The 23853-nt window shown below is 40.3% G+C and overlaps 1 protein-coding gene and 1 pseudogene across 1 annotated transcript in view; both read right to left on the reverse strand.

Annotated features, from left to right (window-relative positions):
- The window catches only part of ACSS2 (acyl-CoA synthetase short chain family member 2), a 46717-nt gene that overhangs the window by 15162 nt on the left and 7702 nt on the right, over window positions 1-23853 (reverse strand). The window contains exons 3-6 of the mRNA XM_033094894.1: window positions 1443-1534; window positions 1109-1212; window positions 460-532; window positions 102-177 (exon numbers count right to left, since the gene is read on the reverse strand). Of these exons, the coding sequence (XP_032950785.1) occupies window positions 102-177; window positions 460-532; window positions 1109-1212; window positions 1443-1534 (345 nt within the window). The remainder of the gene's footprint in view (window positions 1-101; window positions 178-459; window positions 533-1108; window positions 1213-1442; window positions 1535-23853) is intronic.
- On the reverse strand, window positions 16594-20464 carry LOC117016232 (40S ribosomal protein S9-like; annotated as a pseudogene).

Consider the following 23853-nt stretch of genomic DNA (forward strand, 5'->3'; position numbering starts at 1 on the left):
CGCACCCATGTCCATCTAGGGCAGGAAGGACAAAGGGAACCTGGAACTAAGGAAAGGTCCAGCTGACCCAGAGTAGTAGCCAACCAGCGAAACACACTTACTTCTCCCGACACTTCTCCAGGGCCTCGTCAGTCAGCTCCTTCAGGTTCACAAGCTTTTCCCCCCTGTAGAAGGCATCTTTGGGGAACAACAGACATTGCAGGCCTTAGGAAGGCAGCACACTCCTCACCCTTATCCCTAATAAACACAACATTCACAGAGTCCTTCCTGAGTGGGCCTCTTAACTCAGCCTCTTCTAGCTGATTTGAGCTGACAGAGGGTTGGCTGAAGGAGAGCCAGGAGATAAAGGGCAGGCAGCCCTTACCCTCTATGCTGACCAGTCCCAAACTCCAACTAGCTGATTGTAGACAAAGACTTGGGGTGTAGGGGTTCTAGGGAAGGGGTGAGAGAATTAGTCACCTGTAGTGACGAGAAGGCTGCAACTGGAATCCAGGATACGTTCACACAGAGACTCTGCAGAGAAGCCCGCAAACTAGGGAAGGGAAGAAAGACTGAGAGAGAGGAGGACCCAGGGATTAAGTGAACAAGGAACGGAGTCACTCATAAAACCTTCAGGGTCCCTAAGTCAGGACCCTAGAAGAAAGTGGATAACGGATTTGGAACCTATGACAGAAACACTCCAAAGTCCCTAGTCTGGTGGTCCTTCCTTCCTTCCTTCCTTCCTCCCCTCTTTCTTCCTTCCTTCCTTTCTTCCTTTTTTTCTTCTTTCTTTCTTTTTTTTTTGCCAGTGAATGGAGAGCTCATTTGAGCCCTTTATTATTATTATTATTATTATTATTATTATTATTATTATTATTTTTACTCTAGCATGCTCATTTTTTTCAATTACTGTTGACATTCACTATTATTTTGTTAGTTTCGGGTGTACAGCATAGTGGTTAGACATTTATATAATTTACTAGGTGATTCCCCCGCAAAAAGTCTAGTACCCACCTGGCATCATACATCGTTATTCTTAGTCTGGCTCTTAAGATCTTCCATCATCCAGGCCCAACCTACTTCTCCAGAGCCCCCCCCCCCCAGGCCCCTGTTACCAGCCCATTCCTACCACAATGGAGTGAAGAGCCCCAAGGCGGGCACATGCCAGCATGGCTACCACAAGCTTCGGTATCATGGGCATGTAAATGGCCACTCGGTCGCCTTTCCGAATGCCTGCAGGTAAAGGACACAGACAACGGCCCATGGACACGTCCTGCTGCTACTTAGTGCTCCCCAGCCAGCTACCACCCACTCCCTAGCTGACCCTTTCTATTCCCGTTCCCAGATTCCTCCCCTCCCTTGTGTACTTCTCCCAAGTCCTCAGATACCCCAAGGCTGGGCCCTCCAGGTTCTTCCCCTACCTGTACTCACCCCCCTTCACCCACACACACACACATACTCACCCTGTTTTCGGAGAACATTGCTGAACTGACATACTTGGACCAGAAGTTCACGGTATGTGATCTGGGAAGTCTCCTCTGGATCATTGCCCTCCCTGAGATAAATCAGAAAGAACCAATCATTAGGAAGCATAATCTCTTCCCCAAACAAAAAATAGGAAGCCATAAGATCCATTCAGTAACAAGGAATATCCTGTGAGGGTGAGCCATCTACCACCACAACTTATTTTTTTTTTTGGGGGGGGGGTTAAATTTAACAAATATTTATTGAGAGCCATTTATGGGTCAGACATTGACACAAGCATTATTTCTTATTTAATCTTAATAAATATGTGATGTACATAATACTTATCCCCATTTTTAAAGATGAGGGAACAGAAACCCAGAAAGTTAAGGCAACCTGCCCAAGATCACACAGCTAAGAGCTATTGAATTCCAGAACCATATTTGCTTTCATTGTGCTATGCGTCATCCCAACAGATAAAAGCACTTACTGAGGTGTTTTCTTCTCTCTGTATGATAGAAGCCATAGAAAAAAATTGCTTCATAGGTATGAAGTCAGTGTACCCAAACCATTTTTGCTAGATCTGAGACTTTCTGACACATCCAACATTTGAGTATGTGCCGTCTCCATGAGAAGACACATACTCAAAGCGTAGAATTAGCTAATCATCATAGTGTTATCTCTGGAATTGGGCAAAAGTTACATACACTACAATCAGTGTGGGCCTTTTAACCCTATTGGAAGATCAAGTAAGAGCATAGTTTCTACCACCACACCTTTGACTGATTGGTCAGATACTTTAGTCTTTCAAGGTAGACTTTATACACAAGTTATGTGTCGTTAAAAATGTACTGTTCATCTCTGAGCCTCATTTAGGTTGATAAAATGGGATGATGGTCCTTTTATCTTCCATCCTAGGGATGTATTAAGGAGAAATTATATCACAGATATAAAGTGGGGTCTCCAGGTGACTGGCACCCAAGTCACCTAGGGAACTTGTTAACATGTAGACTCCTGAGCCCAAACTCACACACACTGAATCAGAATTACAGGGTCCAAGAATCCACTTCTTCATTGCAAGCTGGTATAAAGAATCAGTAGGTGATTCTGATGTACGTTTAAAGTTTGAGAATCACCAACCGGCCTCTGTCAGCTGATGTCTGTCTATCTCCTCAGTCATGCCTCACACTCCTGCCTAGGCTTCAACATGGTTTCTTTGGTCATTCCTTCATTTGCTTAATTCAACAACTACTATGTGCTACATACACATATAGAAATAAGGCCCTGATGAACAAGATAAGCAAGATCCCTGCCAACATGGAGCTTATAATCCAATGATAGTACAAGAAATACACAAATAACAAATACAACCAAGACAATTTCAGATTATGATAAACATTATTTGAAGAGAAATACTTTTTTAAAAGACAGCTTAAGGAATGTTCATGATTATATGTGAAGATTTAACGATACTCTCCCCCAGTGATTTTTCTTTTTCAATTTTATGATGCTTTGAATAAGTGATAAACACAAATGGTACCACGTAAAAAGATATGTGATGAGAAGTTCCCTCCCACCCCAATCACCCTGCCAACTGGCAACCACTGTTACCCCATGTTGTATAACTTTCCAGAAAATAGTCAATATGTAGACAAGGCCACTCCTAGTAGGATGGAAGGTGTAAGGAAATGAACTAGTGTGGAGTGACCAATGTTATCACTTCTGAAGAAGGCTACACTGTTAGCGTCTTCCATAAGGTCCTTGGAATATCACTGGAGATGGAAATTTAAAAATTGAGTGTAAAAAATTAAATTTTAATGCTGTTCAGAGGAGAGGTAAGCACTTCACAGTCCCCAACCAAGCATGAGGTGGGCAGAGATGGGAAAGGGCTGCTTTAACCACAGGACAGGCCTGTCAGACAAGCATATACACATGTATTTATGTTTATACACGCTCATTGTTTTTCTATACAAATGATGGCATACCATACTCTCTATTCTGTATCTTGTTTTTTATTGAGTATAATATACATCTAATAAACTGCACAAAGTTTAAGTATAGAGCTTGGTCATCTTGCTTTTTTAAAAATTTAACAATATACCTTGATGTCGTTCTTCATCAAGACTTACAGTGCTGTTTCATTTCTTTATCTGCATAATGGTCCACTGTTTGTATGTGCCATAATTTATCTAATAAATGCTTCAATGAATATTTTTATTCATGTGTCATTTTACTCACTTGCAAATATATCTGTAGGATTAATTACTAGAAGTAAAATTGTTGGGTCAAAGGATATGTGCATTTTAAATAATGATAAACATTAGGAAAAAAACTACTTTAAATGAGATAGTCAGGGAAGACCTTTCCCCGGAGAGGTGATATTTGAGCTAAGTCCTGAGTAATGAGTAGTGGGCAACTATTAATATATGAATTCTTGGGAACAGTATCCTGGGCAGAGAGAATATTGAAATTTGAAAAGGCACTGAGGTGGCAAAGAGCTTGGCCTACTCAAAGAACAGAAAGGAAACCAGTTTAGCTGGAGCATAGTGAACAAGAAGGAGGGTAAGAATAAGAGATAGGTCAGATCGCATAGGGCCTCGTAGGCAATGGTAAGAAGTTTGAGTTTTATTCTAAATGGGCTCCTCCTGGCTTCCCTTACCCACAAAGGCACACCTCCACATTTTTTTGGTCATTCCATTGCTCCTGCTCAGAATGCCTTCCCTTCTCCTTCAGGCATAGCACCCCACATGGCCCTCCCTAAATATTACATTACCCAGAGTACTTACGAAGGAGGTAAATGAAACCTGGAGAGATGTAATAGCTTGGCCAAGGTCACACAATAAGTGGCAGAGCCAAGAATAGATCCTTAGGTCTTTTGATTTCAAGTTCGGACTCTTTCCCCTCATAGTGTGAAGGACAGAGACTAGCAGAGAAGCCAGGCCCTTGGAGGTTACACAGAAGATTATCAGCCTCTTTCCAGCTCCTGGCTCAGATGAGTCAGTTACTATCCTTTCGTTGGCTTAGCGCCCCCAGGGCTGAGAGGAGCCAAGCACAGAGAGCGCTCTAAAGTGGGAAGGAACAGGGAGAGAGGAAGTTGGCAAATAGCCCTGAATGCCAGAGGCAAAACAGTCATTTCCTTAACTGGCCCACGGATGAGTGCCACAGGAACTTCAGAAGATCTCCAGTTACGGCTAAATGTAGACATATGCCACGTACCCACGCACACGTTCCACATGCATACCGCTTTCCAGCTGCCTGTGTGTACTCACACACATAATATAATAGAGCACCTCTATGAACACATAAAATATTGTAAGCACACGTGGGCACAAATAAGCATAACTATGTGGATCCAGGACTCAGACGTGGGCCTCTCTGCAGGTACATGCACTGCACACCTGTATCCACCTGTGTGCACAGCTTGCCCCTCCAGACACTCTCTACCAAATCATTATGTTTCATTCTCTTCATGCAACTTTCCATTATTTAAAATTAGCTCATGTATTTTATTTATTAGTATATTATCTGTGACTTTCAGTGGAGTATTAGCTCCATGATAACAGAGACCTTCTCTCTCTCGTCCATTGCTACATCCCTAGCTCCTAAAATAGAGCCTGGAAAATAGAAAGTACGCATGAACAGATAAACACAAACCTATACAACAGCTTATTCGAACCCACTTCCAGTTACACACACACACACACACACACACACACCACAGTGTACATTCCTCTCCCTGGCTCTGGGCTCAAGTTATACATTATTGATATAGGCACCTTACTCCTTCCAGTGTCTTCTTTCTTTGACATACACAACGGGCTGTTTGGGGGGCGGAACAGAGTACTGGCCTACCGCAAGATCCCAAGCCCTCTAGGATGTTAGAATTTTCAAAAGAACATCCAATTTAGTCTCCTAACTCCCAAGAGACCCCAAGAGGCCATTTGCTGTGCTCGAGGGCACATGGTGGGCTGCGGGACAGCAGGCCCTAGGACTCAGGATCCAGGACTCTCCTCTACACAGGGAGTTGCAAACTCAAAACTCAACAGGGTCCAGGCAGGTAATATAAATGAGTAAAGCAGACCATATGAAAGAAAAAGGTTAATAGAGACAAGAAATAGTGGACTTTCCTCTTAACTTTTCTATGAGAAAACAGCAGTGCCTGTGCAATGACACTTAGTCTAAGTTTTGGGGGGTAGTAGGGAGGGGCAGGGACTGGAAAACTGGAGAACACAAGGTCTGACAAAAGGAGGCGTCTAGTGCTTAAACTTAGCTCCTGTCAACTTTTGCCCTCTGGGAATAAAGGCTCAACGTTGCCCATTTTTTCACTTGTTAAGAGAGGCCTGGAATCTATTTCTGAATTTTTAATCGTTGACAACTAATTTTTAAAAGTTTTAAACACTGTGGTCAAATAAAACTATTAATGAGAGAGTTAGCTGGTGGGCGACCAATTGGGAACCCTTGCTGTAGACTAAACTAAGTTCCTCTTTAGCTGGAGGCTATATGGTATGGAACCAAACAAAAATTAATATAAGACCCGGTCTTATTTTAATATAAGACCAGGTCTTAATATAATATAATATAATATAATGCAACGTAATATATAACCAGGTCTTATATAAGACTGGGTATAATATAATATAATATAATAAATATAATAAATATGATATAATATAATATAATATAATACCGGGTCTTATATTAATTTTTGCTCCAAAAGATGCATTAGAGCTGATGGTCCGGCTAGGTCTTATTTTCGGGGAAACACGGTACTAGTTCCTGTATGACCTTGACCCTCATTACCTCTCTGTCCTCCCATGCTCCTATTTTCTCTTCCTCTCCCTCTCTGCTCCAGCCACATGGCCTCCTGCTTGGCAAAAACACCAAATACACTTAACCTTAGAACTTTCGCCCTCTACTTGGCGGATCCTTCTCCCAGATAGCCACATGGTTTCTGCCCTCCATCTGAGTTATTGCTCACATGTTGGCTTCTCAGTGAGGACATTCTTGACCATTCCTTATGAAGAGCACTCCTGGTCTCCACCCCCTTCAAGACCCAGGTGCTCTATATTAACATGTGGCATGAAGTCTTCCCTAGTGTCTCTTTTTCCCCACCAACCCCAAAGCTGAAAGTTCTTTCTACCTCCCAAGTCCCTTTTACCTAACTTTCCTTGTGATCTATCAGCTCCACTTGGTGTTACATTTATTGGTATGATACCAAGTCTCAAACATTTGTATATCTGTTGCCTCCACCCTAGTTCAAGCCACCCTCATCTCTTGCCTGGATAACTACAATGGTCCCAAACTGGTCTCCCACTTCACTCTTACCACCTTCCAACCCATATATCATACAGAATGATCTATTAAAACACATAAGCCAAACTATATCACCTCCTGCTTAAAACCCTTTAAAGGTTTCCATTGCATGTAGAAGAAAATGCATACTTCTCCTATGTCTGGTATCCTCTCCAACGCATTTTCTGTCATTGTTCCATTCTACTTAATAGGCTCCAAACACATTAGCCTTCTGACTGATAGAACATGCCATGTTCTTTTACTATCTTTCCCCAGCTCTTTGAGTGGTTTGCTCTGTCTCATGTTTCAGATCTCAGTTTAAATGTCACTTCCCTAGTGAGTCTTTCCTTGACTACCCTAAGTAGTAGCATCAGCTCTTCCTATTATTCTTTATCACAACACTGTTTATTTTTTATAGGACTTTTCTCAAGCTATAATTTTTATTATTTATTCATCTACTTTTTCTTTGCTAATTGTCTGTCTCCCCTACTAGACAGTAAGTTTCCTGAAGACAGAGACCAAGTTGGTCTTGTTTACTACTGAATACCCAGTGCCTTGTGAAGACCCTTGTATATAGCAGGTGCTCAATAAATATTTTCTGAATGAATGAATGAGCTTGAAGGATGACTATGGGAAAGAAGCAGACTAGGGTTACGTAACTATAAATGAAAGAGCTAGGTCAAATGGGAGACTTCAATATAAGGAAAGCCTTTCTGTCAGAGCGGTCCATTGATGGAAAATACTCCTTCGGGAGCACCCTAACTCTCTGGAGCTCCCTAACACTGGAGATATCATGTAGAATCTGGGATTTGCCGGGATACCAAAGAGCAGACTTCATGAGGTGGTTGGAACCAAACAAGACCGGTGTGTATCAAAGTATGGTCAGACAGAGTTAATAACACAAATTTCAAGGTCCCACCCCACATAGCTGCAGCATAGGATTGTGCAGCTTGGGCCTGGGAAACCCTTACAGCTATGAACTAATTAATTCTCCAGAGAGTGGAGTCCTTGGAATTTTAATTTTATAAATAACCCATGTGGTTTATGTTCACTGACGTTTGAGATGACCTTTAAGGCCCTTCCAACCTTAAGATTCTTTGATTTGGTAAAATTAAGAAATAATATGTTCTATGATCTAGAAAGCAATGCACAAGCGTGAGGCACTCAGATATAAATACACCCTCAAGTCACTTTTCCTTTCACCCAGGGAGCAGGGAGTGGGAGCAACATAACTTGACCAATTAGCGGCCTAATGTTCCCTCTGGGTACTCCTGCCCTCGCCATGGAGAGGAGGGAGAACAGCTGGAGGAGGAGGTGGAAGGAGGCACACCCCAAAGACTGAATCACAGATCACGTAGCACGTAGCACAGATCACGTGGCACCTGTAGCAGCGTTATTCTAAAGCAGTGCTATCCAGTTTGGTAGCCACAAGCCACATATAGCCATTGAACACTTGAAATGTGGCAGAGGAACTCAATGTTTAATTTTATTTAATTTTAATTATTTTAAATATTAATAGTCACCTGTGACTAGTTCTAGAGTCTAGATGGCTCTAGTTCAGGGCACTCTCCTCCTAAATGACATGGCCTCCAAAAGGGGGTGTTGTTTTCAAAGCCAAAATTAGCATAAGGAAGAAAATCATTATGCAGGAGTCATGAGAACTGTGGGGTTGAAGTCCACCAAGGATGGATTTTAGTGTGGCTGTAATCACCCAAGAAAATTGAAAACATGCATCTATATAAAAACTTGTACACAAATTATCATAGCAGCACTATTCATGATATCAAAAAGTGAAAACAACCCAAAAGTCCATCAATTGAAGAAGAGATAAATAAAATATGGTATATCCATATGATGGATTATTATTCAGCATAAAAAAGAATGATGTACCGATACATGGTACAATATGGATAAACCTTGAAAAGATTATGCTAAATGAAAGAAGCTAGACACAAAATGCTACATAATGTATGATTCCATTTACGTGAAATGTCTGGAATAGTCAAAGCCATAGAAACAGAAAGTAGGTTGCCTAGGGCTGAGCTGGGGAACGTTGGAGGAAAATGAGGAGCTACTGCTAATGAATGTGGGGTTTCTTTATGGGGTGGTTAAAATGTTCTAAAATTAATTGTGATGATGGTTGCACAACTCTGAATATACCAAATAATCATCCAACTGCGCACGTTAAATGGGTAAACTGTATGGTATGAATTATATCTCAAATTTAAAAACATTAGTGATTTTTATTGAATTTCAATAAACATCGATTAATTTGGGGAAAAACAGACATCTTTACAAATCTTCCTTTCCAGAAAGACTGTCTCTTAGCACTATTCATTCATTCATTCATTCACTCACTCATTCATTCATTCATACTGTCTCTATTTGCCTAAAGACTTGGCACTTATCTATTTTATTTTTAGCATTATAGTCATATGCATACATCTGTTTCCCTCACTGGACTGTGAGTTCCTTAAAGACAGACAGGATCTCTTTTCATCTCTTTCCTCCTCAATGCCTAGCACAAAGTTTGACACAGAGTAGATACTTAATACATAATTTTGAAATTCATGGATAAAAGAATGCATAAATGAACAAACTTCTCTGCTCATATGATCCGTCAGATCCAGGCTGATCAGAGTAAGGAAATATAGAAGGACAGAGGGGATTAAAGAACATACAAACAAATAAGATAGATGGCTAGACAGGCAGGGGAAACAGTAGACACAGAGAGGAAGAGTGCAAATCTGGTGGAATGGGATTTGGAGATGTTTCAGGAAGAGTTTCTTGAGTCTCTACAGTGGGCTCAGTGCTGGACTCTATGCCATGGAAGAGACTGGAAGCAGCCCCGAGATCTGAGGTTCAGGCTGTGGGATCCTGCTTTGCAATCTGGGCTATTATTGCTCCCTGTCCTCCTGCCAACTATTTTCAGGCCTTGATCCAAGGACTCTGTGACTGTTCCCTTTGGCCAAGGTGGCTTTGGTACCAGACAGATTCTGCACCATTCTCTGTTGAGAAGGCAGACCTGGGCCAGTACAGAAGTTGCCTTTTCCCACTGCACTCACGACTACTACAGGAGGGAAATCATAGACACTCATTCCTACCATCCTGTGCCCCATGCTAAACCTGACCCAAAACAAGTGAATGAGGGCAGCCCTCTCAGATCCTTTATTATCACAGAATTCGGATGCTGCCTAAAACAGGAGCATGCCTGGAGCAGAAAAAGAAAGGGGGAAGAACAGCCAGGGACACCATTTTACATGTGCATCAGGTCTCGCAATTTTAACAAGCACATTCAAAAACATTCACTACAATGGTTCTTTGTTATTTAGGTAGATAGAACAGTTTAAATCATTATGTTTTCAAGCTAGAGTACATGAGCAGGTTAAGTTTTAAGAGAATAAGTGTGCAGATTCTCAACTTCCATATGTAATCTTTCCTAACATTGGTCTATCTGAGTTGGTTCTTCTTCCCCACTTTCTCTTTCACAAATACTCTTCTCACACTTTATTAAAAAATGCCATCTCTCTTATCTCAAACTTTATTATGCCTGTACAATGCAGAGGTAAAAAGATAAACAAACAAACAACAAAAAAAACTCTTCAGAGTGCCAAAGGGACAATTTGAGAATGTATAACTTCAGAGGGAGAGCCCCAAGAAAGCAATTCGGGGAACTTCTGTAAGAAATCAATATTGAAAAGAGTCACATCTTAATTCATTCAGGTGACAAACTTATGGCAAGACTACTTGCCTTATTAGAATTATACTTCAAAAGTTTACTAGTATTCACAGGGTCATATGTTAACATACTTATTTGAATTGAAAAAGAAGATAGGTATTTTCTAATAGAAAGTAAATCTGATTTAGTTGATTATATTGACAGAGAACTGACTATAAAAATTAGGTTCTATGGTGGACATTTTCTATAAATTATATGAGCTTAATTTGTAGTTCCAACGTTTTGAAAAAGATATGTAAAATATACACATGCATACAATACAAAACACATTGGAAATTAGATTCTTTGCAATTATATAATCTTATGATAAAATGTTTAAATATGAACTTTAAAATGTGTGAAGAGTTACATAATTTTTCAAAATTCTTTTATGTATACAATTGTTAAAGTTTAAGGCCACTGATCTAAATAATTACTTTTCAAAGGTACCGTGTTACCATATCACTGTCCCCCACATCAGAAGCATCTGAGGAGGTTATAAAAATATACTATGGTAGTTGTAGCCTTCGGAGATTCTGATTCAATAGGCTGGATGAGGTCCAAGAATCTGGATTATTAACAAAATCCTCAGGTAATTATTTGGAGTCACCAGACCTCGATTTATTGTTGACTCCTAATTCAATGTCTGAATTTGCACAAATTTTCCTTTCTCCCTGAGCTGCAGTTTTCTTCTTTGTAAAGTATAAGATGGAAGGAGGAACTCAGGAGGAGGGGGAAGGTTGGTGTAAGACCAGATAATCTCTAATGTATCCTTGGTTCTCATTTCTTCCTTTCAGAAGCAGGAAAATGGGTCCTACAAGTCAGTTTCAGAGAAGAGAGGTTTTACTTACATGGGTTAAAAATAAATAAATAAATAAATTCCAAAATAAATAAATACATTCCAAAATAAATAAGTAAACTTAACTGAGGTAGAGACCACATAAAAGTAATGAAACCTGACATGCCTGCCTCTCATGGTTTTTGTGTAGATCAAATAAAAATCCAGCTAATTCCTTACATGAATACAATATAAAACTGCTTTAGAGGATATTCCCTCACCTGGTCCTTACAGCTAGTTTAATAATACTTCAACAGTAAGTAGAACAGGCATCATTATCCCCATTTTAAAGATATAGGAAATCCTGAGGAAGTGGCTTTCCAAGGCCACACAGGATGGTTAAGGACAAATCTGTAACGAGGTCCCAGGTTTCTAACTTCCAGGCTAGAGTTTGTTTCACTATATCTATTTGGAGTGTACCCAAATGAACATGGAGAAGCCTCTCTCCCAAGAGTCTCCAGGCACACCGTGAGAAGCAGAGGAAGAGACTCCGATCCACTTTGAGCTTTAGCCAGTGGTCAAGATCATACCCACAAAGATCTCTTCAATATTCTGAGAACTTCCTCAAAGAGCCAAAGCTCAGGCAAGGGAGCCCACATCTGTCTACTTTCATGGTCCTTGGCAGTGTTCAAGTGTCACAGGAACCCTTACTTATACACCCATTTGCTCCCAGAGACATGACCCACCCCCTCTCTGGAAAGAAGGAAAACACATTATCTCCAGCATTTCCTTCCTAAAAAATTCCAACACACAAAAATCTTGCCCTCACAAGATTGTGAGTTCCATGATGACAGGACCAGATTCCCCTTGAATACTGCTCTAACCTAAGCACTTAGTACAGTGCCTGGCACATTTCTATACATACCCATAAAATTAATTTTTAAAAAACTTGACGCTGGAAGCTAGTAGATTGTCCACGGAGCCTGGCTATCTGTAAGTTGGACCTGTACCTAACGCATATAGAAAAATTAACTCAAAATGGCTCAAGAACCTAAATATAAGATCTAAAACAATAAAACTCTTAGAAGAAAACATAGGACAAAAGCTTCATGACATTGGATTTGGCAATGATTTCTTGGACATAACACCAAAGACACAGGCAACAAAAGAAAAAAACAGACAAACAGGACTTCATGAAAATTTAAAAATTTTTTACATCACAAGACACTAAACACAGAGTAAAAAGGAAACCCACAGAATGGGAGAAGATATTTGCAAATCATACACCTCATAGGAATTAATATCCAGACTATATGGAGAATTCCTAAAACTCAACAACAGAAAAACAATCAACCTGATTCAAAAATGGGCAAAGGACTGAAATAGACACTTAACCAAAGAAGATATAGGGATGGCCAATAAGCACATGAAAAGATGTTCAACATCACTAATCACCGGGGAATTGCAAATCAAAACTACAATGTGATACCATCTCATACATAGTACAATGGCTACTATCAAAACAAAACAAAGCAAAAAACAGGAAACAAGCATTGACAAGGATGTGAAAAAATTGGAACACTTGTGCACTGTTGGTGGGAATGTAAAACAAAAGTGGTAGAGCTGCTATGGAAAACAGTATGGTGGGTCCTCAAAAACTTAAAAATAGAATTACCATATGATCCAGCGATCCCACTTCTATGTATACACCCAAAAGAATTGAAAGCAGGGTCTCAAAGAGATATTTGTGCACTGCTATGTTCATAGCAGAATTTGTTCATAATAGCTAACATGGAAGCAACCCAAGTGTCCATCAAGTGATGAATGAATAAGTAAAATGTGAAATATTACAATGGAATATTATTCGGCCTTAAATAGGAAGGAAATTCTGACACATAGTACAATATGGATGATCCTTGAGGACATTATTCTAAGCGAAATAGGCCAATCACAAAAGACAAATCTGTATGATTCCTCTTATATGAGGTACTTAGAGTAATTAAAAATCATAGAGACAGGGCCAGCCCGGTGGTTCAGGTGGTTGGAGCTCCGAGCTCCTAACTCCAAAGGCTGCCGGTTCGATTCCCACATAGGCCAGTGGGCTCTTAACCACAAGGTTGCCGGTTCAAATCCCACAAGGGATGGTGGGCTGTGCCCCCTGCAACTAGTAACAGCAACTGGACATGGAGCTGAGCTGCGCCCTCCACAACTAAGACTGAAAGGACAACAACTTGACTTGGAAAAAAGTCCTGGAAGTACACACTGTTCCCCAACAAAGTCCTGTACCCCTAAAAAAAAAAAATCATAGAGACAGAAAGTAGTGGTAGTTGCCCAGGGCTGGGGGGAGGGGAGAATGGGGAGTTATTGTTTAATCAGTACAGAGTTTCAGATTTACAAGATGAAAAGAGGGTGGTGGTAATGGCTGCAAACGATGTGAATGTAACACTGAACTGTACATTTAAATTTTATGTGTATTTTAACATAATAAAAAAAAGAAGAAAAATCAAACAATAACAAAAAACAAACCCTGTTGCTAGAAGCTAGTGGATTGTCTATGGAGTATGGCTATCCATGCAAATAAAATTAGGCTTCTTATCAGTTATGGGCACCATATTTGGATTCCCTGACTTATAGATAAGGCAGTCATCCTCAAGAGCAGCTGAAAATAAAGTCCAACAAGAGGCCTGTATGAACACTTGTGCACTGTTGGTGGGATTGCAGATTGGTGCAGCCACTATGGAAAACAGTATGGAGGTATCTCAAAAATCTGAAAATGGAACTACCTTATGATCCAGCAATTCCACTCCTAAGTATCTATCCGGAGAAATCCAAAACTCTAATTCAAACAAATTTATGCACCCCTATGTTTATTGCAGCACTATACACAATAGCCAAGACATGGAAACAACCGAAATGCCCATCGGTAGATGACTGGATTAAGAAACTGTGGTGTATTTATACAATGGACTATTACGCAGCCATAAAGAAGAAAGAAATCTTACCATTTGCAACAACATGGATGGACCTAGAGAACATTATGTTAAGTGAAATAAGTCAGATAGAGAAAGACAAATACCGTATGATTTCACTTATATGTGGAATTTAAAGAAAAGAAAATAAATGAATGAACTAATCAAAAACAGTCTCAGAGACATAAAGGAAAAACAGGGTTGCTAGATGGGAGGGGGCATGGGGATAAAGGGGAAGGTGAGGGGATTAGAAAGCACAATCGGTAACCACAAGATTGCCACGGGGATACGAAAGTCAATTTGGGGAATGTAATCAATAATGTTGTAAAGATTTGTAGGGTATCTGATGGACACTTGTCTCATTAGGGAGACCCCCTCAGGGATGACGTAGATGCCTGATCACTGTGCTGTACACCTGAAGCTGAAGCTGAACAATAATGAATGTCAACTACAATTTTATATATATATATGTATATATATATATATATATACACACACACATATATATAGTTACAAGAAGCGGAGTACAACATTAGGAATAGAGACAGTGGAAAAATGTCAGAGGGGTAGTGGATGGGGGAGGAGGGTTGTCACTGTGTGAGGGATATAAATGATAAATGTCTAACTATTACATTGTTTTGTGCACCTGAAACTAATAAAAAAAAGTTAAAAAAAAGAGGCCTGTATGACTGCTCATTTGCATAGTTTCCCATGTATGAAAACATCATGATCAAAAAGAAACAAACATTGGTTTCAAAAACAAGCCTCCAGTCAAAAATCATATTCAGAAAGCAGGTGTTGATATGCTATAGAAAAATTTCCTGCAAAAACAACTCCGTTAGGTGTTCCAGGGTAAATAGATTCAGGGTCTTATTTATTTTATTTAAATAAAATAATGATTCTCCCAGCTAGTAAAACCATAAGGCTTTTAATAAATAGACCAGACCTTAAAACCCTAGATAAGGGCTGTTCTCAAAGACTTTCATCCCCAAAGAGATAACACATAACGTCTAAGGCCCTCCTAGGTCTAAGATTCTGTAATACTCTCTTGTCCTTTCTCTGTTTCAAAATTCCAGGCTCCCCAACGCCTAATGCATAAAGTTCATACTGTTCGGCCCTGTGTCCTGAATTCCTCCAGGGTCTGGCACTACCTTAAGTGATAAACCTCAGCTATGCTGTTCTTCTAGGCCCACCTTTATTACCACCTTTATTAGCCCCTCGGCAGGAATGCTGTAATGACAGGGAAATGAATGGACAGGGAAAAAGCTCTAGATTGAAAGTCAGGAAATCTGGATTTTAGGTCAAGCTTTGCTACTTCTCACAGTATGAGACCTTTTTACAAATCACTTCACTTCTCAGGCCCTCAGTTGTAAATGAGGGGAATATTTCATTAAATGTTCTTTTTAGATCTAGATTTTATTATTCATTCTGGCCGAGAGCAAAAAAAGAGGATAGGAAAGTGAGAATTGGGAAAAGCTTCACAAAGATGATGACATTCCAGATGGTTTTTAAAGAATAAGCAGGATTTAGACTGGCCCAAATAAGAAACACCAATTCAGGGAGAGGGAAACAATGTTAGTTAGCTTAGATGCAGAAGCAGAAAAACACAGGTCAATCTACAGGCCAATGCTAATCCTAAATAGTATTTTCATCCCTCAGTGGTGTTTTTCATAAAGCTAAATATATTTGATATAAAAGACTATATGCTGTTATGTCCTGCCTATTCTTATGCAGTTAAATTTGTTTTTATTTTTAATTGAGTAGTAGTGATGTAAGTTGATATTTATAGTTTCAAAAACACCCTTTCCTTGTAAAAATTTAAATTGGCAACTCTGGGGGTCCCAGATGAAATATGCATGAAATTTTTAAAAATCTCAATCATTGGTATAAAACAAAATAGCAACCAATTCAGTTTAGACCTTAAGCTGCATTTTGTTGGCTGTAAGATTGAAAAGATAGAAGGTTAAGGCCTTGAAAGTCAAGTAAAGACTAAGGGACTATTCTTGATTAAAAAAGACTAAAAAGATTATGACAACTATATGTCATGTGTAATTTGAACTGGATCCTTTTGCTATAAGGCTATTATTGGGACAGTTGGCAAAAACTTCAATGGAGTATGAGGATTAGAAGGTAGTGGTGTATTAATATTGATTTCCTGATTTTGATAGTTGTTTTATCAAAATCAGCTATATAGGAGAGTCTTTATTTGTTGGAAATACACACTCAAGTATTCAGGGGTCGACGCATCTTACCCTCAAATGGTTCAGAAAAAAAGTTATTTGTATTGTACTTGCAACTTGTCTTTTTCTTCTTGTTTTTTTAAAGTGTTGATTCTGTTTATTATTTGACTGGAAAATTAGACAATCCACCAGTCCAGGAGGAGATGGGCGGACTTAATCCTCCCCCTGGTCATTACCAGCTGCGGCTCCACCCTGGCCCTTTTTGGCGTACTCCCTCTTCATGAGGCCTCCCTGTATGGAATGCAGAGGGAGAAGTTGTAGATGTGCTTCTGGGAGGCCAGGAGGACAATGAAGGACCAGATATTCACCACCTGTTTGTGGACCCTGATATGGTAACGGCGGATCAGCACTCAGGTGTGGTGAATGGACTTGGCCAAGCCAAGTTTGAAGACCTCTCCAAAAAATCCTTGATCTTTAAGCCCAGGATGTAATCCAGCTTCATCTTGCCCTCATCCAGCACCAGATGCAGATAAGTCACCACAGCAGGGTACCTTCAAATGGAGGCATCCATCAGCGGCTCTCGGGCAGCCTTAGGGGATCTTGGCTGGAGTAAAGTTGATCTCCAGACCTCATGTTTGTTCCAGAGCCCATATTCACCAGTCAGCTTCAGCTCTTGGTCGAGGCGGGATATCTTGAAGGGTCTCCATGGGAGTCACTGAGGTTTTGCCACAATCCCAGCTCTGGGCCACTGGTGTGTTGGCTCCACTCTCTCATCTATACCTAAGTGCAGGCTGCAGTAACTGAGAAAGAGCTGTACTTGTAACTTTTCTATAAATTTAAGAAATGCTTCAAAAGTTTAAAAATTGATAACATAGATTAGGGAGGGCTCATATAAAGGGTCCCAAATACTTAGTTTAAATTTTATTTTGTAGGTTAAAAAAAAAAAAGCCAGAGAGGCTCGTAAATTAAAGCCCCCTCTTCCATCTCAAAACTTTTTACCTACTAAAATCCCAAGTTATGGAGGAATGGAAATGGATGATTTTTGCCAGAGTGGCCAGCCAGCATTCAGTGCCTACTGCTTGCCAAATCACAAAAGGAGGGCATGAGAGGCTAGTCCTTACTTTCATAAGCTTAAAATCTTTAATTAGATCTAAACCATACACCTCCTAAAACCAATCTTGGGAGACAGTGATCAAAAACAAGAAATGCAGAAATAGGAAATCACCAAAGCAATGCAAAAAGAAATAAGTGTAGGGCCGGTCCAGTGGCTCAGGCGGTTAGAGCTCCATGCTCCTAACTCCTAAGGCTGCCGGTTCGATTCCCACATGGGCCAGTGGGCTCTCAACCACAAGGTTGCCGGTTCAACTCCTGCAAGGGATGGTGGGCTGTGCCCCCTGTAACTAGCAACGGCAACTGGACCTGGAGCTGAGCTGCACCCGACACAACTAAGACTGAAAGGACAACAACTTGAAGCTGAACAGCACCCTCCACAACTAAGATTGGAAGGACAACAACTTGACTTGGAAAACAGGCCTGGAAGTACACACTGTCCTGTTCCCCTTCCCCAATAAAATCTTTAAAAAAAAAAGAAATAAGTATGGAAGTGTGGTTCAATCATGGAACAGTTCCTAGAAGTGATGGATTTTGAGCCAAGTTTGAGAAAAGAGGCTAAGTATTCGTCAGAGGAAAGAAGGGCATTTTGGAAGAACAGAAATGTCATATGTGGCTGCCAGTCTTGAACATGTCCTTGGACATACGTGACATATATGAGTGAGTATTAGCACCACCTCACAGTAATAAATCTTTTTAGTGTGTTTTCTCATCTTTCATTCAGCTAGTCCTCATAGCAATCTTTTGAGATTGGCAGGACAAGATTTGCTATCCCCATTTGAAAGGTTGGGAAATTGAGGCTCAGAAGGATGCCATCACTTGCTGAAGGTCACGAAGCAATGGTTAGGACCTCTGCCTGCAGATCCTCAGACTAAGCTCTTTAAAACACACACACACACACACACACACACATATACATACATATGTGTGTGTATATATATATATGATCAAGAGAGTGATCGTTTCAAAATGTAACTCTGGTATGTCATACCTCTATTTGAAATTCTTCATTGGCTCCCTAGCACTTGTCACAGCTGCAGTTTTACATCGCTGTGTATGAAACACAAATTCCCGATCCTTCCCCAAAGTTTCTCCTCCCAGTTTCTCCTCCAATTCAACTACTGGAAATTCCATTTTTTCCAGTTGCACTCCATTCTCTTATACTGCACATCAAGTTCATTAGTAAATCCTATTGGCTCTGCCTTCAAAATATTCCAAAATCTGACTACTTTTCATGACCACTGCTGTTACCTTCATTATCATATCTTTCCTCCGTACTGGTTCCCTTGCTATTTGTTGCCCTGTGCCCTCCATCCACTATTTTCAAGGTAGTATGCAGACAACAAATAATAGTCAGTAAAAAAAAAAAAGTGTTTAATTAATAGATGAATGAGCATATCTCAGCTGAGGACATTATTTCTTTGAGGCTTGCCCTTTAATGTTTTGAGCTTTATAAATTATCATTATAAGTGGTAGTCGACATTTCTAAAGCCAGCCCTAAACATTCTAAGTAAACTACTGGCTGGACAAGTGACAAATTGTCAAAAAAGCTAAGGCTATGTAAGTAGAAGCATTGTGTCTACAACAAAGAATGTGCGTGTTCTTCTCCAGAACAAGTTACATCAGCTACGTGACTCTGGCCAAGTCACTTCCACTTTATAAGCCTCAAGTTCCTCATCTGTCAAATGTTGCTGTGAACCATACCCAGGTTTCAAAAAAACAAGGGGACAAATATACAAGTACCGCTCCAAGGAGACACAGTTTACTATTAGAATACATAGAAAAGTCTTAGGTATTATGGGAGACTGTAAGTGAAGTGATAGAATATAGCCGTATTAGGGCTGATGTAATCTTAGATATGTAAAGTCAGAGCAAAGAATGGTAATAACTCCCCGTCCAAGGCAGACCATAGCTAGAATACTTAGTGAGAGATATTGGCCAACTAGAATACGCCTGGAGGAGACTGATATGGATGATGAAGGACTTGTTCAGAGAACCACCTCATACAAGGAACCTGGGAATGTTGACTCAGTATCCATAAAACAAGAACACCGGACTAGATCAGGGGTGTTCAAACTGAGTTTTGCAAATCCCTAGAGGTTCCACACACATGTCTCACAGGGACCACAGTGACAAGGTGAAGAAACCAATAGACTATGGCTGTGGTCCTCCCATCCATGCTTCAATCAGATCAGCTCTGCTCTTATCTGTTTTAGGTATGGGGCTTTGGCATAATCATAAACATATCTAACATACTATTTGCCAAGCCTTAAGCCCTTTACACAGATTATTCCAATTATTCCTCACAACAGTCATACCATAGGAACTGTTATTATTCTCATTTCACAGATGGGAAAACTGAGGTTTAAAGAGGTGAGGGAACTTGCCCAACTAATAAGTGTAGGGATTGAAGCCCAAGCAGAGTCCAGAGCCTACACCGGTTAATCACTATACATATAATATCTTATTTGAATAAAAGGGTTCTAATGCTTTTAAAAAAACCTGAAAATTACCAGATGATCTTCAAGGCATCTTCTAGATTCAAATGTCTATAATTCTACCTGCAGCCTGGCAAAGGGATATCATAACTACCATCAGGTATCTGACAGGATGTCTTATGGGAAAAAAGAATAGGATTGCTCTATGTGGACCCAGAATATAACTAAGACCAAGGGAAGAGAATAGAGTGCGGGAAAGAGTTATGGGGAGGAAGTATAGCTAAGAACCTTGTCACAGAGCTGCCCAATAACAGGACAGGCAGTGAGTAAATTCTGTGGTCTTGATAGTCCCAGAATCAGAATGATCACTTATGGGGATTGCTGGGAAATGGAGATAATTGGGGCTACTATTCCTGCTTTGTATCGGAAGTGGACTAAACCTCAAAAGACAGGAACTGAAAGGCTCAAATTCTCAGATTGAGGTTCAAAGGATCATTACCAGGGCCCGCTCTCTCCCATACCAAATTCCGCTCCATGCCTTCGGTATTTACTGTTGTAAATGTGAGGCTACTGTAAGGCAAGAATCCATGGCCACCCCTGACTACCTGCTCTCTTCAAAGGCCACCCCTTCCTCTAACCTCTCCCGGCTGCCTTACCATTGCAGTTCTCTACATTTGTGACAGAAATTCTGAAAGTCAGTACCAGAAGTAACTTCAGCAAGTGTCCTGTTCACCCCCCACAGTTTACAGGTGGGAAAAAGAAGGTTCAGCATTATCTGAAGCCATTCTCCTCATTAAATATTTATGAACACACTGGTGTAAGAAGTCAGCCTAGACACAAACTCAGGTAGTTGACATGGAGCTCAGGACACTGAATCAGGTCTCAAGAGTCTCCATTTATCATACGTTTATTAGTACAAATATTAGTACATATAATAATAATATTAGTACATATAATAATATATTAATATGTAACATAGTATTGTTATTACACATTTATGATTCATATCCCACGTACTTCCAAACAGTGACTAGTTATTTGGACAGCACAGACTACTTATCTCATGTTTACTCCTTTAGGGAGGGGTTCTTTAAAGAGTAAAGAGTTGTGAAACTCGGAGAAGTGAGAGAAGCAGATTAGAGATCCACATTAAACATGAAATCCTCCAGCCCTCCTCCACAATCTGCCCACCTAATTCAAGTGGAGAAAGGCTGTTCCCAGCGCCAGTTATGTCCCCGCATATCTCCCGTTAGCTTAAAGTGCTTTTGCTACCAGCAATATTATTCCCCCAGGCAAGGGACCAGACTCTTTCTCTTCCCCAGTGCCTTCACCCCAAACCATCAAAAATTCTTCCTTTCTTTCACCAGTTCAACAGAAGCCCTGCCTGCCTATTGAGCACCATAGTCATTAGTTTGCAACAGAACTTCTACAAACCACTTCCTCTTTAGAAACAATCACAGAATCCTGAAATGGCAGAGCCAGAAGGCACCTTGCAGAGTATCTGTAGTTCATCTCCACCCCTTCCTAAAAGGGAAGGCCCAGAGAAGAGAAGAGAATGATCTGAGGCCATCTTCTTTCTCAAATGAGTATATTTCCTTACCAAGGATATTTTAATCAGTAAACACACCTGCTGTGAAACCAGTGAAGATTTAGAGGGAGGACAAAAATGCCCTTCCCTTCCCATATCATGGAAATGAACTTCAGGACAAGGACCTCGGTAACTAAGAGAGTCCTTGGATATGAATGCGATGACAGTACATTCTAGGGCTCTGGCTTTCCATGTCACCTTGACAATCTCCTTGTCAGAACATGAGTTTGCCTCACCTTCCCAACCATCCTTCTCAAATACACTTACTCACACATACCCCACAGGGATCTGGAGAGTTCTAAATATCACACTCTGGAATTCATACTCCGGAGCATACAAGGATCCTGAAAGCAGAGCTTCTATCCTAAGGTCACTCCTAAAGTCACCTGCTTCAAAGAAGCTCCAGTTTCTAAGGAAGGATTGCATAATAGCCCAGAGCTATGTAAAGACAGCGGGTAATTTCAGTTGAGAATGAGGGGTGAGTGATGCACAGATAATGACAGCCACACGCAACTGAAAGCAAATGGTGGAAGGAACGGACTATACCAAATATCTTGAACTTTGGAGACTGGGGTCCTCTTCTGGAATAACCGACATATTGAGCAGCTAGTATTAATCACCAGAATAACAGCCATTAACCACTCTTTCCACCCTCTCCCCATAAACCCTTTAATCCCCCAAATCCCCTACTGTCCCCAAGTGTCCCCTCAACTAGCCAGCCCCCACTCTTTCAAGCTACCTCTATGTTCTAAATCATCATCATTGCTCACCTGGGTTTCTAAAGTAGGCTTCTAATTGATCTCCCTGCTTCTGCTCTTGCCATTCTACAGCCTATTCTCAACAAAAGACAGATTCTAAATATAAGTCAAATCATGTCACATCTATGCTCAAGATTGTCCAGTGGTTCCTGATTTCACGATGAATTAAACCCAAAAGTCTATACTGACTTTCGAGATTCTACCTGATCTAGTGTCCTACTGACCTCATCCCCTACTCCTCTCTCTTTCTCTAGCTCACACTGCTTCAGCTACACAAACTTCCTAGCTACTCTTCAAATACACCAGGCAGCAGCACACTCCCACCTCAGGGTCTTTGCACTTGCTCATGTACCTGGAATATTTTCCCTTCCCAACCCAGCTATCTGCATGGCACATTCCATTCCCTTCAGATCTCTGCACAAACGTCACCTTTATCAGAGAGTTCATCCCTTATCAATCCCCATTCTTCATTGTCATTCCTTTTCCCTTATGCTGCTCTGCATTTATCTATAGCACTTATCACTACCTGTCATATATTTATTGGTTTGTTTGTTTATTGTCTGTCTCCTCAAGCTGGACTATAAACTTCCTGAGGGCAGGGACTTCATTTGCTCAGAATAGTGCCTGGGACATAGTAAGTTCTCAATAAGTACTTACTGAATGAATGAATTGTTCCCTGCATAAAACCTTTACTCCAGAGAGACTTGGTCTTCTCACTGTCCCAATATAATAATAATAGTAGCTAATTTTATTGAATGCTTTCAATGTGCCGGAGTTGGACACATGTTTTTTTTATCCTATTCAATTAACAACTCCATGAGATAAAAACTATTTTTATCCACATTTACAGTTGAGAAAACTGAGGCTCAAAGAGGTTAAATAATGTGTACACAATCATGCAGTTAGTCAATGGCAGAAACAGGACTCAAAATAGGTTAGTTTGACACAAAAATCCATCCTCCGAATTTTTATGTTATACTTCCTCCGTACAATGCTTTCTCCCTTCTGTGAACTTTTCATGTAGTGGCTTTTTGAAGTTGGCCCATAATTGCTTTCAAGCTGTTTTATATAGGCCTATCTGGTCTTCGCAAATAGAACGTAAATTCCATGAGACCAGGGTCTGGGCCATTCAAACCTCATAACACATTTTATCTAACATTTTTAAGAAAATTAATTTAAATTAAATTTATGGCTAATGTGTCTAATTTTTCTTCTTATTGTCAAAGCCAAATTTGGACAACTAGAATATGAAGTAGTATCATCTGGTGAAGTAGTATCATATGGTAGTTGACTAGGAATGAGAATATCTGTAGATTAGTTTCAGTTGTCTCCACGCAGTATATGACACTTAAGCAAATCAGTTAGCCTTTCTGGTCCTTAATCTACCCATCTGTAAAGAGAATTGGCCTAGACAGACTCTAAACAGTTGCTTCGAGTTCTAAAAATACTATTATTCCATGAACATTTATAATGTGTCAAGCCAAAAGTAAAAGGCCAAATTCTTCCTTAATATGGTTCTATTTTGGCTAATTGGAGTACTTTCCTAACAGCACCACTAGTTCCTTTATGGATTATTTCA

This window comes from Rhinolophus ferrumequinum, chromosome 23 (assembly GCF_004115265.2).
Source record: "Rhinolophus ferrumequinum isolate MPI-CBG mRhiFer1 chromosome 23, mRhiFer1_v1.p, whole genome shotgun sequence".
Classification (NCBI taxonomy): domain Eukaryota; kingdom Metazoa; phylum Chordata; class Mammalia; order Chiroptera; family Rhinolophidae; genus Rhinolophus; species Rhinolophus ferrumequinum.